This window comes from Rana temporaria, chromosome 13 (assembly GCF_905171775.1).
Source record: "Rana temporaria chromosome 13, aRanTem1.1, whole genome shotgun sequence".
In the NCBI taxonomy this organism is placed as follows: Eukaryota; Metazoa; Chordata; class Amphibia; order Anura; family Ranidae; genus Rana; species Rana temporaria.
The window spans coordinates 4,828,252-4,845,983 of record NC_053501.1 but is presented as its reverse complement, the minus strand read 5'-3'; the positions used below and the strand labels follow the sequence as shown (position 1 = coordinate 4,845,983).

Sequence of the window (17,732 nt, the reverse complement as noted above, 5' to 3'; positions counted from 1 at the left end):
CATGTTACACAGATATAAGAATTGGGAAACAAAATTTGTATGGGCAGCCCCCCCCCCCCCCCAAATAAAATGTAGGTTTAGATGCAATTCCTTATATTGGCCACCAGGGGGCAATATCTACACATTCCAGATTCAAAAACACCATAGAGCAGCATTATAGAAGTAAAATAAATACTTTCCAAGTCATATTTATTGAACCAGCTGTCCTGCAACAAATATAACATTTATACACATCAGAATAGTCCCTGAGTAACAGGAGCATTCAATACCCCCTAATCTCACCCCCCCCCCCCCAAAAAAAAAAAAAAAAACATTCTTGGGAAATACAATTTTACCTGGTTTATGAAAACAAATACATTATGATGATGCAATAGTTAAACAGCCGTGACCTAAGCAGGTTCCCCCCCCCCCCCAGACCCCTTTCACACTGGGGCAGTTTGCAGGCACTGTTGCGCTAAAAATAGCGCCTGCAAACCGACCTGAAACAGCCACTGCTGTGTCTCCAGTGTGAAAGCCCCTATGGCAGCGCTTTTAAAAAAAAAAAAAAAAAAAAAAAAATAACTCCTGCTAGCCGTATGTTTGGAACGGTGCGTTTACCGCTCCTGCCCACTGAAATCAATGGGACACAACGGCTATACCGCCGGCAAAGCGCCTCTGCAGAGGCAGTTTTTAACCCCTTCTCGGCCACCAGCGGGGAATAAAGCCGCCCCCGCTAGCGGGCGAATAGTGCCGTGAAATTGGCAGTAAAGTACCGCTAAAAATAGCGGCGCTTTACCACAGACGCACCAGTGTGAAAGGGGCCTAAGAAAGGCTTAAGCAGAATGCCCACCAAATCAATAAATAGGTCTGTGTGACCCGATTTACTTGCCAAAATATTGCGTTCAGCCGCTCTTGCGATTCCCACACAGTACTGGCTCTAACATGGAGGACCCGAGCAATAAAAAATGACTGGTTCTCACAGCTCCGCCTGAAAAACTGGTCAGTGTGAAAGGGACCTTTAGCGCCGCTAAAAATAGCACCGGTATAGCGCCGTTAAAAATAGCGGCACTATATCGTCGGAATTGCCGCGGGATTCGGCCACTAGTGGTGCGGTATTAACCCCCGCTAGCAGCCGATAAAGGGTTAATACCGCCCGCAATGCGCCTCTGCAGAGGTATTACCGCGGTTTCCCATGGTTTTAAATGGGACGGAGCGGTATACACTATATGATGTATATACACGGTATACATCTAGTGACCGACAGCGCTTGTGTGTTTTTTTTTTTACCCTAAGTGCAGGCGTAGCTTCATGCAACAGAGCCTTCTCATAGCAAGCCACACACTTATTAGCAGATGTTAAAATGCATCAATGAGTGTGGAAGTGTTGCGTTTATTTTCTCCAAGCATTAGGTTTCAGAATAAGTCTACGGTTATCAGATGAGCAAGTTCAGAGCCGGTTCACACTGGGGCGGCACGACTTCGGGGGCGACTCGGCAAGGCGGCCTGAAGACGACTTGCAAAATGAGTTCTGTATAGAAGTCAATGCAAGTCGCCCCCAAAGTCGTACAAGAACCTTTTTCTAGAACGGTTCTATTGAATACAATGGGACGCGACTTGTCAGGTGGCTGAGTCGCCCCTAGTGTGAACCGGCTCTAAGGCGCACACAGAACATGCATTACAGTCCGAGCGCCACCAGCAGTCCCAAAACACGAGAACATGGCCTTACCTTGGGAAAGGGGGGGGGGGGGGGGGCTGCCTTGTTAACTGATGACAACAGGCCTTGTTGAGTCATGCCGGTCATCATCAGGACCCCCTACAATCAGAGGAGCAGCAGCCTGCCATCAGGACCCCTACAATCAGAGGAGCAGCAGCCTGCCTACCATCAGGAAAAAAAAAAAAGGAGGGCAAAGAAAGGAAAAAAAAGTCATGTATATGAAGCTCAATAATTCACAAATTTACGCTTGAGTTATTGAGCTTCCTATACATGACTTTTTTTCTTTGGCCTATGAAGCTCAATAATTCACAAATTTACGCTTGCGTTATTGAGCTTCCTATACATGACTTGTTTCTTTGGTATTTTTTTTTTTCTTTTAATGTACATTAAGCCAAATAACGCAAGCTTAAAATTTGCATGTGCCTCCCTAAAAATTACTCAAACAGTAGGGCTTGTTCACATCATACATGTATGAAAACCGATTGGGAAAAACCACACAGATTTCACTTGCAGAGACATCCGTTTATGATGTGAACAAGCCCTACTGTTTGAATAATTTTTTAGGGAGGCATATACAAATTAAGCTTGAGTTATTGAGCTGCTTATATAAAAATTTTCTTGGGTCCATTTTTTTTTTTATCACCATAGTTTAGGGGGGGGGGGGGGGGCTGGACTGGGAACTACATTTTTTTAAATCAATTTAATAAAGATAATGCATAGTGGTCTTGTATGTGTTTTGTTTAGGGGGGACACAGACAGGGGAAAAAATAAATAAAATATAAAAAAAGTGTTAAGTTCATAGGGCCAGATTCACCAAAGAGATACTCCGTCGTATCCCTGTTTCTATCTATGCGACCGATTCATAGAATCAGTTACGCATAGATATCCCTAAGATCCGACAGGTGTAATTTTTTTACACTGTCGGATCTTAGGATGCAATACCGCGGCCGCCGCTGGGGGGAGTTTGCGTCGTAAACCAGCGTCGGGTATGCAAATTAGGAGTTAAGGCGATTCCCGACGGATTTTCGCGTTCGCTACGTCGCCGCTAGTCTAGTTTCCCGTCGCAAAGTTAGTCGTTTTTTTTTGTGCCTTAACTTTACGCAGCAATCGTATTGCTGTATAAAGTATGGCCGTCGTTCCCGCATCGAAATTTTAAAAACAACGTCTTTGCGTAAGCCGTCCGGGAATACGGAATTACGCTACTCGCGTCGCCGTTCGAAAAAAATGACGTTACGGCGCGCAAAGCACGACGGGAATTACGAAACGAAGCATGCGCAGTAGGTCCGGCGCGGGAGCGCGCCTAATTTAAATGGCACACGCCCATTTGAATTGGCCCGCCTTGCGCCGGATTTCATCGCAAGTGCTTGGTGAATCAGGCACTTGCGATGAAAACTTGCGGCGGTGTAACGTATCTACGATACGTTACGCCGCCGCAGTTATATGCGAATCTGGCCCATAGTCTTTCCACCCCATCACTTTTTTTCCTCCATCTGTATCCCTCCTAAGCAAAAAACATACAAAGAACAATATGCATTCTCTTTATTAAATTAATAAAAAAAAAAAAAAAAAACACCTCAGTTCATATTCTTTCCAACCCATCTAAGAAAAAAAAAAAATTATATAAACACGCGTTTTGGATTGAAGTACCACGTTCACAACCCCCCCCCCCCGCAAATAAAAAAGGGCTTCTTTTTGAGAGATGACTACTATTAGGTCATGATCTTATGACCTTTCCAGGATTCAAATCTTTATTTAACAAAAATAGCTCAGACGAAGGTTTTGACCCTCAAAAATACAATTTCTTTTTCTCTCTCTCTTTTTTTTTTTTTAACAACAACAGTCTTCCCTTCCATGCCCCGCTCTGCTGCACCAACATACCTGCTACCAACAGAGAAACGCATTGGTTTGGTCATAGCAGGCAGCACATGTGAGGTGAGGCAGATACACAAAGCGGTCACTGGACAGACGTGGTCAAGGCAGATGAAACAGATTCTCGTGATTTAGGAATAGAGAAAAAAAAAAAAACTATCCCCTTGCAAAAAGGTGATCAGAGCTTCATCAGGGTGTCCGATAGAAGTGCAGTTACAAGTCACGGTAAATAGAAAAAAAAAAATCTTAAGCGTATTTATTTTACAATATACACAGGAAAGTCCTCCAAGGACCAGTTTTCACAGTGAGAATGGAGATTCTCAGACTTTGACCAAAAAGATGTTCTTGTCAAACAAGTATGGGCCACCATAGTGCAAAATTTCCCTGCTGCCGAGTCCTTGTCCCTCCGCCGTCACACGCTGTCCAAAAGTCTTTTAAAGTTTTCCAGCTCTTTGACACTCGTAGAAATCCTGCAGGAAGGAAGTGGAAAACGGTTGACGTTTGGGAACTTGCATCAAAAAGGTAAAAATCGACCACAACATTGAGGTTCATTTGCTAAAGGCGAATAGATTTTGCGCTTTTCGAAAGTGCAGTTGCTCCAGAGCTTAGTAAATGGAGGTAAAGCTTCACTTTGCAAAGAGCATCCAAACGCAAGGAAGAAAAAGAAAAAGGAAAGAAGGAATAAAGAAAAAGGAAAGAAGGAAGAAAGAAAAATGAAAGATGGTAGAAAAAAAAAAAAAAAGAAGAGAAAGAAGAGAAAGAAAAGAAAGAAGAGAAAGAGAAAGAAAAGAAAGAAGAGAAAGAAAAGAAAGAAGAGAAAGAAAAGAAAGAAAGAAAGAAAAGGGGGGGGGGGGGGTAGGACAAAAACAAAAACCCTGCATTGTTGCTTGCACACGATTGGATGATGGAAAAAAATAAAAAAATAAATAAAAAAAAATCGGAGTTTCTGCTCATTTACTAAGCGCTGGAGCAACTGCTCTTAAAAATCTCCATAGGCGACGCTTACATTTGTAAGTACTGAAGTTTGGCGCCATTCCATGAGTGTGCGCAATTTTAAAGCGTGACAAGTTAGGTATCTATTTACTTGGCGTAACATTGTCTTTCACATTATACACAACATATAAAAAAAATTGGGCTAACGCTAAGTTTTGTTATTTTTTAATTCATGAAACGTTTTTCGCCCAAAAAAAAGGCATTTGAAAAATTATTGCGCACATACCATGCGAGATAAAAAGTTGCAATGACCGCTATTTTAGTCCCTAGTGTGTCTGAGAGATTATTGGGCCAGATTCACGTAGCTCAGCGGATCAATAGATCCGCTCGATCTACGTGAATTAAGATCCGCTCCCGCAAGTTTGAGAGGCAAGTGGCTAATTCACAAACCACTTACCTCCAAACTTGCGACGGCGGATCCTAAATCCCCCGGCGGAATTCAAATTCCGTGGCTAGGGGGAGTGTACTATTTAAATCAGGCGCGTTCCCGCGTCGATTTAAATGCGCATGCGCCGTCCGGGGAATTTCCCGGCGTGCATTGCTCCCACTGACGTCACTAGGACGTCAGTGGTTTCGACGTGAGCGTGACTTGCGACGCGCGTGTTTGTGAATCGGCGTACGCAAACGACGTTAGAAAATTAAAATTCGACGCGGGAACGCCGGCTATACTTAACATTGGCTGCGCCTGATAAAAGCAGGGGTAAGTATACGACGGGAAAGCCGCTACGGAAACGTCGTAAGAAGACTGCGTCGGGTCCGCGTACGTTCGTGAATTTGCGTATCTCGCTGATTTACATATTATTCAAGGTAAATCAGCAGGAACGCCCCCGGCGCCATTTTTAAATCGAAAATAAGATCCGACAGTGTAACACATTGTAACACTGTCGGATCTAAGCCCTATCTATGCGTAAGTGATTCTATGAATCAGGCGCATAGATAGGACCAGTGTAAGTCAGAGATACGACGGTGTATCTGTAGATACACCGTCGTATCTCTTTGTGAATCTGGTATATATATATATATATATATATATATATATATATATATATATATATATATATATATATAAATAATATTTCCTCTCTATTTTTTTGGGGGTTCTGAGTAATTTTCGGGCAAAAAAAAAAAATAAATAGGATTTTTACATGAGAAGTGCCAGAATAGGCCCGGTGCTGAAGTGGTTAAAGTGGAGCTAAAGAGTGTTTAAAAAGGCTTCAAAGCTTGCGGACAGCTCTGCAAATACTTTGTAAAAGCTTGTTATACAAACTGCTTTTATGAAAGTAGAAAGCTGTGCGCATAATGACATCACGACAGGTTCTCTTTACATCCACCTAAAACAACAAAACCGTCATGGATAATTGATTTCAGGTTCTCCACGGAAATGCTCAGATTCAGACTGAAAATGGAAGTAATGTCCCTTCCATGGGGTCTCCCTATCCTCCATATCCTATACATCATAAAGGAGGAAAAGCCCAACAAGACAAAGCAAACCATTTATATGTACTGACCTTCCAAATGCATTGAGAAGGGCCACGATTTCCTGGCGCTTTAAATGGAAGCCGTAGTATGGCCCAATTTCTGGCATGCTCTCAATTTGTTTTTCAGAAAATAGAATTTTCAGTGCCGTTCCTAATCCCTGAGTCTGCATGAGATACAATGATCACTACAGGCCATACAGCAATAGACAATACAAATTATACATCTAGACACACACACACACACACACACACACACACACAAGATATATATATATATATATATATATAATATATAATATATATATATATATATATCAAGTCCTGAGCCACTAGCCAGACCTTAAGAGTTACTCGCAACCAGTTGCCCCACCCAACCTCTCCCCTGACCCACCCCTAAAACACATCCTTGTAAAATTATCTCATGAAATTACACTGTTAAATGTTTTCAGCAGAATTAAGTTCCAAAAATAAACAACAACTTTAACAATATTAACATAAAGCATATCAGTACCCATCAAATGCAGCCTCACTGTGCCCATCAACGCAGCCTCACTGTGCCCATCAACGCAGCTCAGAGGCGTAACTAGAACCTTCAGGGCCCCAGTGCAAGAAACCATGAAGGGCCCCCTGCCCCCTGGAGCGACCCAGCCCCATGCTTCAGAGGGCCCATGTGTCACCCCTGTACACCTGGATAGGAAGAGGGCCGGGGGCAGCATACAGAGGAAACGATCCCATCCATTTTCCCATCCCCGATCCCATTCCCCCATTACTGTCACTATTCCCAGCCCCATGCTTCAGGGGGCCCATGTCTCACCCCTGTACACCCGGATAGGAGGGGCGGCATAGAGAGGAACCAATACCCTTAATTTTCCTCCTGCAGTCACGGCTGCAGGAGGAAAATGGAGGGTATTGGTTCCTCTCTATGCCGCCCGCTGCCCCTCCTATCCGGGTGTACAGGGGTGAGACATGGGCCCCCTGAAGCATGGGGCAGGGATGAGTGACAGTGAGTGGTGGCTACTTTTTATCTTTTTGTATTCTATTTAGATACAATTGTTCAACAACATATCACAATTGTGAAATATTAAAATTCGTTACACTTTTTATACGTGCCTACAAAGTCTATTTTTTGTCCATTATTCTATTCATTCTCTACTAGGACACGGCACATTGGCTATTCATGGGGTCGATTACCACCAAGGGGTTATTAGTAATCAAATTCAATTCCCTTTCGCACTAGGGCGGTTTGCAGGCGCTACTGCGCCAAAAAAAAAAAAAAAGCAGCACCTGCAAACCAACCTGAAACGTGGCTGAGGGCTTTCACACTGGAGCTGTGCGCTGACAGGATGAAAAAAAAAAAAAAAAAAGGCCTGCTAGCCGCATTTTTGGAGCAGTGTGTATAGCGCTCCTGCCCATTAAAATCAATGAGCTACCGCGGTTATACCGCCGGCAATGCGCTTCTGCTGAGGTGCATTGCGGCCGGTTTTAACCCTGTCTCGGCCGCTAGCTCGGCCAAGCTTTACCGCTAAAAATGGCGGCGCTTTACTGCCACCGCACCTCCCGCCCCAGTGTGAAAGGGACCTTAGAGAGGGGAAGGGTTGAGTCCTCCAGCAAATTTTTACAACATTTTTGTTTCTGGGAAAATCTCTTAATTTTGCTCCTTTTCACACTGGGTGGTGCAGGAGTTAGCGGCACAGCTGTTTTCACACCTGCTAGCTAGGGCTAATAGCGCCCGGGTTTCGGTGCTGCCTAATCACTTTGCAGGCGGCAGCACGGCCCATACCTTTCAACGGGCAGGGTGTTTTAGGAGCGGTGTATATACACACACACACACACACATACACACACACACACACACACACACCACTCCCGCACCGCCTCAAAGATGCTGCTTGCAGGACTTTTCCCCCATCCTGCAAGCGCACCGCTACCCAGTGTAAAAGCAATCAGGCTTTCACACTGGGGTGGCCTGAGGGGCGCTTTTGTGGCAGCGAGAAAGTTTTGAGCGGCCTTTAGCAGGTCCCCCCCCCCCCCGGGCTCCTTACCTGCACTTTTCCCCAAAGGCGACATTTAACGCAACCAACACAGTCCATTATTCTAGAGATATTCCGGAAGTGCTGCCGGAATTCTTCCTATATAAAAAGAAAAAACAATTTATCGGTTTATAAAAAGTCCCATGTACATAAGTATCACACATAACCTTTGCTCAATAATTTGGTGAAGCATGTTCGGCACCAATTACAACCTCAATTATTTCTGAGTATGATGCTACAAGCTCGGCACTCCTATTTTTGGGCAGTTTCTCCCATTCTGTGCAGGACCTCTCCAGCTCCATCAGGTTGGATGGGGAGTGTCGGTGCACAGCCATTTCCAGATCTCTCCATCCGGTTCAAGTCTAGGCTCTGGCTGGGTCACTCCAAGGACATACACAGAGTTGTCCCATAACAAAGAAGTGCGTGCTTAAGGTCATTGGCCTGTTGGAAGATGAGCCTTCGCCCGAGTCTGAGGTCCAGAGGGCTCTGGAGCAGGTTATCATCAAGGATGTCTCTGTACATTGCTGTATTCATCTGTCCCTCGATCCCGACTAGTCTCCCAGTTCCTACCACTGAAAAACACCCCCACAGCATGATGCTGCCACCACCATGCTTCACTGTATTGATGTATTGGCCAGGTGATGAGCGGTGCCCGGTTCCCTCCAGACATGACGCTTGCCATTCAGGCCAAAGACTTCAATCGTTTTTTCATCAGACCAGAGAGTTTTGTTTCTCATGATCTGAGAGTCCTTCAAGTGTCTTTTGGCAAACTCCAGGCGGGCGGTCATGTGCCTTTTACCGAGGAGTGACTTTCGTCTGGCCGCTCCCCCATACAGGCCTGATTGGTGGAGTGCTGCAGAGATGGTTGTTCTTCTGGAAGCTTCTCCTTTCTCCACAGAGAAACGATGGAGCTCTGTCAGTGACCATTGGGTTCTTGGTCACCTCCTTGTCCAAGGTCCTTCTCCCCCGATCGCTAGATAGAATGCATAAAAAAAAAAAAAAACTTCTGCTTTTCCAACTCCTTTAACCATTAAGGACCGCCTCCTGCATATATACGTCGGCAGAATGGCACAGCTGGGCACAAGCATGTACCTGTACGTCCTCTTTAAGTGCTCAGCCGTGGGTTGCGGGCGCACCGCGGCACCCGATCGCCGCCGGTGTCCCGCGATCGGTCCCCGGAGCTGAAGAACGGGGAGAGGTGAGTGTAAACACAGCTTCCCCATTCTTCACTGTGGCGGCGTCATTGATAGTGTGTTCCCTGTTATAGGGAAACACAATCAATGACGTCACACACCTACAGCCACACCCCCCTACAGTTAGAAACAGACATGAGGTCACACTTAACCCCTTCAGCGCCCCCTTGTGGTTAACTCCCAAACTGCAATTGTCATTTTCACAGTAAACAATGCATTTTTATAGCATTTTTAGCTGTGAAAATGACAATGGTCCCAAAAATTTGTCAAAATTGTCCGATGTGTCCGCCATAATGTCGCAGTCACAAAAAAAAAACAAATCGCTGATCGCCGCCATTAGTAGTAAAAATTAAATAAAAATGCAATAAAACTATCCCCTATTTTGTAAACACTATAAATTTTGCGCAAACCAAATCGATAAACGCTTATTGTGATTTTTTTTACCAAAAATATGTAGAAGAATACGTATCGGCCTAAACTGAGTAAAACTTTTTAAAATATATATATATATATATATATATCACGTCGAAACAACTGCCTAAGATACGTCGAATCACTGCCTACAACGTGAACGTAACCTACGCCTAGCCATATTCACGTACAACATAAACAATGTAAAATACGACGGCTGTGTTCCCTGGTCCATACCTTTGCATGACTTGCGCCTCCTATATGGGGAATAACTTTACGCTGGACGTACGACTTGCGCAAAGCGTGTATATTATGCGCCGGGCGCAACTACGTTCGTGAATCGGCATATCTCCCTCATTTGCATATGTGCATAGAAAATCAATGGGAGCGGAAAATGCGCCCAGCGTAAATATACGCCCACGATCCGACGGCGTAGGAAAGTTACGTCGTTCGTAGGAAGCCTATTTTTAGGCGTATCTCAGATTGTGGGCACGGCGCATAGATACGACAACGCATAGATAGACTTACGCGGCGTATCTCGAGATACGTCGGCGTAAGTGCTTTGTGAATCTGGGCCTATATCTGGTTTCGGCTGCTCCTGAATATTCCACAAAACCAGAGAAAGCCTCAATCCTCGCACAGGCTAATATTAGTCGTATTGCGTACGTTACCTTTAAGCGGTCAGCTTGCTTCTTATCACCGGCAAAAAGTGAGTTTTCATCGAAGTGCAGGGGAAAATCTCTAGAACATGACAGAGAAAGAAGAATAACTTGACCAGTAATGACTCAGAGAATGGAATGTAGATGATGCCTTTAGGCTCAGTTTACATAAGGATATTTATTTTAGCTATGCGACTGTCATTTCTTAAATCTTATTCGACTCAGAGGCTGAAAAATGACTGTCAGTCTACAAAGAAGGATCCTTATCCTGGTGTTCTAGTTTTGGAAATTAACATGCCAACCATGGGTGTCCGCTCCATAGGGCAAGGGAGGGCGCTTGCCCTTCCCTAGAAATCAGTGCCATGATCCTCGGTGAGAAAAACAGCAGGCAGGTAGCAAGACGGCGGCACAGCAAAACCAATTAGAGCCGCTCTCTCTTCTAGCTCCAGCTGACAGAGAGGGGGAGGGGGTTGTCATTTCCTTGGGGGGGGGGGGTCAATTTTTTATGATATTGTTATTCAAAGTTGCATCAGGTTTCTCAAACATTTGCATGCCTGCGCTTTATGTGATAATGACTAAGCCCCTCCCCTTCATGAAATTGTCAAAGGGAACGAGCATGGATGACCTTAAAATGATGCCCCCCCTCCCTGAAAAAAGTTCAGCGGACGCCCATGATGCCAACGTTCTACATTCATGCCAAGGCCACATGAATGCGTACACCCTGTGCAAGGGCCGTCTTTGCCCGCATGGGATGCACAGGTGTTCCATGCATCTGCATGATGGCAGTTCCATTCAAGTCATTTGGGATGCAGCAGTTGCCCAGACATAAGAAATCCATGCAGATGCGGGTTCCCAAAATGCACACCGTCTGCATTCAGGGCCACACACGCCCGCATGGATGGCAAATTGGAACCACCGGCTGTGTCTGTGCAACCGTTGCCTCCCAATCATGAACAGGACTGCCTGCATGCAGAAGCATAGAACACTTGCGATTCCCCCAAAAAAAGCCCTTCACACAGCTATCGCCCAAGTACACTTGCGTAAACATGGCCTTAAAAGTGATATTAAAGCGAACAAACATGTCATACTTGCCAGCTCTGTGCAGTGGTTTTGCACAGAGAAGCCGGGTCCTCCTTTTGGGTGCCCCACTGGCGCTCCTGGCTCCACCCCCTTGACCAGTGCCCCCCCCCAATAGCAAGCTGCTTGCTATGGGGTTACTAGTGCATGATCGCTACTGCATCCAGCCCCCTCACTGGCTGTCTCAGCAAATAGGGGGGGGGGGGGTTGGGGGGAGCCCTAGGACAGCTGAGGCTCTCGTGCACATTACTGGATCAAGAGGGAGCCCTTTAACACTGGGGCAGTTTTATAAATAGCCTCTGCTAAGCACCTGAAAACCGCCTCCCATTTATTCCAGTGTTTCTTTTCCCAATAGGGCAATGCGCTTGCAAAACAGAAAAAAAAAAAAAAATTAAAAAGTCCTGCAAGCCGCATCTTCGGGGGCGGGTTGGGAGCACTGTATACATCCCGGCCCAAATGAATGACCGGGCGGCCCTTACTAATCACCTGAAAAGAGCTTTGAAAGCGCCGCAAAACTGGAGTTTTTAAGCCCTTTTTTGGGGTTAAAATAGGCCGTTGGCATACAAAACGCGGCGCAAAAAAAGCAACGCTTAAACGAGCGGCGCTTTAGCACGAATGCGGCCCCCCATGTGGAAGGGGTCTTACAGAGGAGGCATGCTTTCAAGGCAGAGCTGCTTTTTTGGTGAAAAATAGGATTTTTTGTACTCACCGTAAAATCCTTTTCTCTGATCGTCCATGGACGGACACAGCTCCTTAAATCTTGACAAGTGGGTTATGTTCCCTGTTTATAGGAGAGGACTTCTCCTGTAAACAGGGAACATAACCCACTTGTCAAGATTTAAGGAGCTGTGTCCGTCCATGGACGATGAAGAGAAATAATATTTTTTTTTACCTAGAGTTGAGCCTTAACGCTGAACTCCAGTCATTGTGAAAATGGCAGAGTGGCCCCGCTGCAAAAGTTTAAATGCTCATTAAAGTGTTTGTAAAGGCCGATTTTCTTTTTTTTTTTTTTAACCTTTATGCATTCCTGCAAACCTTCTCTGTGCAGCAGCTCCCCCCCCCCAAAAAAAAAACTTACCTGAGCCCCATCATGATCCAGCGATGTGCAAGGGAGCCTCAGATCTCTGGGGTCTCTTCCTTCTCGTTGGATAAGACAGCAGCTGGAGCCATTGGCTCCTGCTTTTGTCAATCACAGGCAGGGGAGGGAGAGGGAGAGGCAGAGCCACAGCTCTGTGTGTGAATGGATAAGAGCCACAGCGAGCCTCGGGTGCCCCATTGCAAGCTGCTTGCTCTGGGGGCACTTGGCAGGTGGGGGCCAGGAGCACCGGCAGGGGACCCAAGTAGAGGAGGATCTGGGCTGCTCTGTGCAAAACCATTACACAGAGCAGGCAAGTACAAACACCTTTAATATCATCAAGTCTAGGGGTAGAGGCACACTTTATTCCTCGCTTTTGTAGGCTCCATCTCTCTTCTCTGATGCGCCGGGGTTCTGACTGCCTTCAGGACAGGTACAATGCAGCACTGCTGGTCCTGCATTTAACTTGAAGACATCAGAGTGCAAACGCCGGCTTGAGGGACGAAAAGGAGGCTTCCATGGACCAGTTGTATAGTGTGGATAGAGCCTGCCGGAGCGAGGAGTAAGGTCAGGTTTATAGATTACCTCTAGACTTGCCCCCTTGCTGTAGGGCAGGGGGTGTCCAAACTTTTTTCAAAGAGGGCCAGATTTGATGAAGTGAACATGCGTAAGGGCCGACCATTTTGCCCGACATTCTTTGAACCATTACAATTTGGTCTAAGTGTGTTAGTTCGAGCTCTAATACACTGCCCAACACAAATTCTCTTGCCTTTGTGGCTGTGTGTGGTGAAGAGATGAGCGTGGGCGTGTTATTTCGATATACCGTATTTAACGGCATATAAACACACACCTTCACTTTAGGAGGGAAGCTTCAGGGAAAAAAATAAATAAATGTAAATAAAAAAACTGTGAAGCAAAATAAGGGTCATTGCCCATCAATGCAGTCTAATCAGTGCCCATCTGCAGCCTCACCATTGCCATGAATGCAGCCTCACCATTGCCATGAATGCAGCCTGAATGTAATTTGACAGCACTCGTTCCCCCCCATCCCTGTCCCCTCCGAGGCAGCGCCGATAAATATAGTATATATCCAAATTACCAGGGGGGCCACATTAAACTGGAACGGGGGCCACAATTGGCCCCCGGGCCGGACTTTGGACATGCCTGCTGTAGGGCTTTAAATTAGGTTCTGAGCTCTGTGGCCCTACTGTAAAAAAAGAATGTCCATGAAGCGCACGAGTCTTACTTGGCATCATGCAGAAGTTCGATCAGAAGCTGTTTTGTCTCCAGGTCTTTGGTGTCGTTTCCGGTATATAGTAGGAAAGATTGTCGCTCAAAGAAGGGGAGGACCTTGGAGATGGCTCTCAGCTCAATGAGGTATAAAAAGTACAGGTTCTTTAGTCGCCGTGGACCTTCGTTCTGGGTTTCTGTGGCGTCAAAGCGTTTCTGAAACTCTGTCACATTACGTCCCCAGATTTTATTCATCCAGGTGTCTACAGAGGAAGAAAAAAATAAAAAAATGTACAACCGTCAGTGAAATCAAATCTACAGATACACTTAAAATGTTTGAAGCTCATCCAACGATAAAACTGGGGGAACGATCAAGATCTTTGGTCACGTTGGTTTTCTGCCTGTGTCTACTCTTCACCTATTGGAGGCACAACAAAAAGTTAAAAACAAACTCTCCTCTCAGGAGGAGGGACGAGGGAGGATCGGGGCTGCTCTGTGCAACACCAATTCACAGAGCAGGCAAGTATTACATTAATATTTTTTAAACAAAAATAAATAAAAAACTAGGACTTGATGCATTTTATACCATACTTACCTCCACTGTGGAGTGCGTTTTGCACAGAGTGGCCCAGATCCTCGTCTTCCGGGGTCCCTTGGCGGCGGTCTTGGCGGCTGCCCGCAATAGCTAAGCCCCCTCTGGAAGATCTCTCCCAAGGGGGTTAGCTTGCGGGCGCGCTCCCATCTCATACACTCGGCGTCAATAGACACAGAGGGCTGGATTCACGTAGCGCTTACGCCGACGTATCTACAGATACGCCGCGTAAGTGTAAATGTGCGCCGTCATATCTGTGCGCCATGCCCACAGAACTAGATACGCCTGAAAATAGGCTTCATCCGACCGACGTAACTTTCCTATGCTGGCGTATCGTGGGCGCATATTTACGCTGGAGGCATATGGGAAATTCATATCCCATATGCAAATGAGTGCGATACGCCGATTCACGAACGTACTTGCGCCCGGCGCATTAATATACGCTGTTTACACAAGTCGTACTTCCGGCGTAAATTTAAGCTTCATAAAGCAGGGGTAAGTCATGTTAAGGTATGGACCAGGGAACAGCCATCGTATTTTACGTTGTTTATGTAGTAGTACGTGAATAGGGCTGGGCGTAGGTTACGTCACATCGTAGGCAGTGATTTGACGTATCTTATGGAGTTTTTACGACGCGATTCTGACGCATGCGTACTGGGATGCGTCCACGGGACGACGCATGTGCCGTTCATTCGGCCCATCATTTGCATGGGGTCACGGTTCATTTAAATGGATCACGCTGCATTAGATCCTCCCCCAGCCTCCCCAATACCTACCTGAGCCCCCTCTAGACCCAACGATGTTGCACGAGACACTCAGCTGGCCTGGACTCTCCTCCTCATTGGCCGGGACAGCTGCGCAGCACCATTGGCTCCCCGCTGCTGTCAAAGTCATTCAGCCAATACAGAGAGTAAGGTGGCAGGGCCAGGCCAGGACATGGCTCTGTGTCTAAAAATGGACACCCAGCAGTGGTCCAGCTCGGGTGCCCCCATAGCAAGCTGCTTGCCGTGGCGGCACTCAACAGGGAGGGCCCAAGATCACAGATGAGACACGACAAGGAGGATCTGGGCTGCTCTGTACAAATCCACTGCACAGAGGAGGCAAAGTAAACCTTTTTTTTTTTTTTTAAACAAAAAAACAAAAAAAAAAAAAAGAAGGCTTTAATATTACTACGGTAAGTGAGCAAGAAAAGTATATCTTCCATACCTTGCAATAGATATCTTGCACTGAGGTGAATGTTGATGCTTGCATGTAACCCAGATATCAGTCTATAGAAAGCTCTTTTCTCAACACACAGACCTACAAAAAGTACAAATTCAGCTTTAAAAATAAAATAAATAAAAAACAGCACAAACCAATATATAAAAAGGAGGAATGGTTAAGCGTTTTCCTCATTACAACCAATCGGCCGTCCCCCACAGGTCCCTTTGGGCCACAGGGGCTTTCCTGTCCTATAGTCTGGCCAGGCTAAAGTATACAAGGCAGTGACACTCACTGTGACCTCACATCCTGACATTCATCTCCAATACACCCCATTACAATGTTATTTTGGATGATTGGAGAGCTGCTGATGTGCAAGTAATAGATCTCCCCCCCCCCCATTCCAGACACTTAAGATTATTAGTTTTCTCTGACCCCCCCCCCCCCCCCCCGCTCTAATATCACTGCAAAATCAGCAAGAAGCGTGCAGAGTGTGCCCAACCACCTTCACCAACAGCTATGCCATGCCAAGGGAAAATGGCTCTTATGTGGAAGTAACCCCCCCCCTATCTTTTTTCGGCCAAGGAAGCAGCCATCTTGGCCTCAGTTTGATTTGCAACTGCACATCTGATCAGTTATGACACCAGCCATTGGATGGTTCGACAGTTTGGTTGAGAGCACAACCAACCAATGTGACAGTTACATCCTCAGCACGTGACTGAAACTTTTTTTATTTAAATCTTACTGTATTTTCCGGCGTATAAGACGACCCCCTAATTTTCCAGCTAAAATGTTGGTTTTGGGATATACTCGCCGTATAAGATGACCCCCTTCCTACTAGTCTCGCCTCACTGTGCCATTACATGCCAGCCTCACTGTGCCACCATTACATGCCAGCCTCACTGTGCCCCATTACATGCCTCACTGTGCCACTGCATGTCTTGACGATCCCTTACCTTATCCTAAGACATGCAGAATCTGTCAGACCGCGGCCGTCCATTTTTTCAAAAGCCGCGCCTCCTCCTTCTGCTGTTCCGTGATAGGCGGAATACTCAGCTTCCCAGGAGACACTGCGTTCAGTGTTCGCCTATCACGGAGGCCCTCTTGGTCAAGAGGGCCTCCGTGATAGGCGGAACACTGAACACCGCGTTCAACCACATTTGGCACCTTTAGGGGGGGGAGGGCACATCCTTCTTCCTCCGCACCATTCACAAAGCGCAGCTCGCTTCACACATGTGCAGCAGGGAACCGGCTGTGAAGGCTCAAGTCTTTACTGCCGGTTTCTCTTAGAAGGAATGATGGCAGCAGCACCCAAGTGCCGATTAGGCAAAACAAAAATCGGCCGGGGTGCCGACATCGCGGGATCCCTGGACAGAGGGGGCTGGAGCTTCGCTTTCTTTTCTTAAAAATCGTCCTCATGTGCACGCATTGTGCCGCGTACACGCGAACGGAAATTCCAACAATAAAAACAGTCATTGTTGGGTAAGAGAAATTACCGCTCCAGGTGGGTCTGCTGGACAATCAGTAGCTGCTCAGGGAGGCCAGGAGTGCCGACAATGCACGAGGCAAAATATAGAAACTGAAAGGATGGACAGCCGCACCTCCAAAAAAAAAACCTTTGGTTGTCTTTATTTTAAAAAAATTGGATGAAAAATGCACTACAAATAACAGCAAAGGGTGATGACTAAGCACTGATCGCAGTGCGAAACGCGTAGGTGAATGACTTTACGGTTTTGTCAGGAGAGAAACATGCTACACACTATGCTTGTAACTAGGGTTGTCCCTATACCACTTTTTTAGGACTGAGTACAAGTACCGATACTTTTTTTTAAATGTGTCCCCAAATGCAGCCATGTCCCCCCCCCCATATCCAGCCATGTCCCCCCCCCCCCATATCCAGCCATGTCCCCCCCCCCCCCCATATCCAGCCATGTCCCCCCCCCATATATGCAGCCATGTCCCCCCTACCTACATGCTGCCGCGCCGCCGCTTGGTTAATACGGGCGGGGAACATTAAAGCTTTAAATTTGAATAGCTGTAGTGTTTCGCGCCGCGCTGCGTACAGACACTTCCCCTTGCTCGGGATTGGACAGTTCACCCGAGCAAGGGGGAGTGTCTATAGGCGGCGCGGCGGGGAAACACTACAGCTATTCAAATGAAAGCTGTAATGTTCCCCGCCCGTATTAACTAAGCGGTGGCGGCATCGGGGATGCGGCGTAGCGGGGGGATGCGG

At 46.4% G+C, this 17,732-nt stretch overlaps 1 protein-coding gene across 2 annotated transcripts in view; it reads right to left on the bottom strand.

Annotated features, from left to right (window-relative positions):
• Nucleotides 1–3,521: 3,521 nt before the first annotated feature.
• ERO1A (endoplasmic reticulum oxidoreductase 1 alpha) overlaps nucleotides 3,522–17,732 on the bottom strand; it is a 54,188-nt gene continuing 39,977 nt past the window's right edge. For both annotated transcript variants that reach the window (XM_040333679.1, XM_040333680.1), the window contains exons 11-16: nucleotides 15,506–15,598; nucleotides 13,724–13,970; nucleotides 10,338–10,407; nucleotides 8,075–8,161; nucleotides 6,063–6,196; nucleotides 3,522–4,031 (exon numbers count right to left, since the gene is read on the bottom strand). In XM_040333679.1, coding sequence (XP_040189613.1) covers nucleotides 3,974–4,031; nucleotides 6,063–6,196; nucleotides 8,075–8,161; nucleotides 10,338–10,407; nucleotides 13,724–13,970; nucleotides 15,506–15,598 — 689 coding nt within the window. In that variant the 3' untranslated portion in view covers nucleotides 3,522–3,973. The remainder of the gene's footprint in view (nucleotides 4,032–6,062; nucleotides 6,197–8,074; nucleotides 8,162–10,337; nucleotides 10,408–13,723; nucleotides 13,971–15,505; nucleotides 15,599–17,732) is intronic.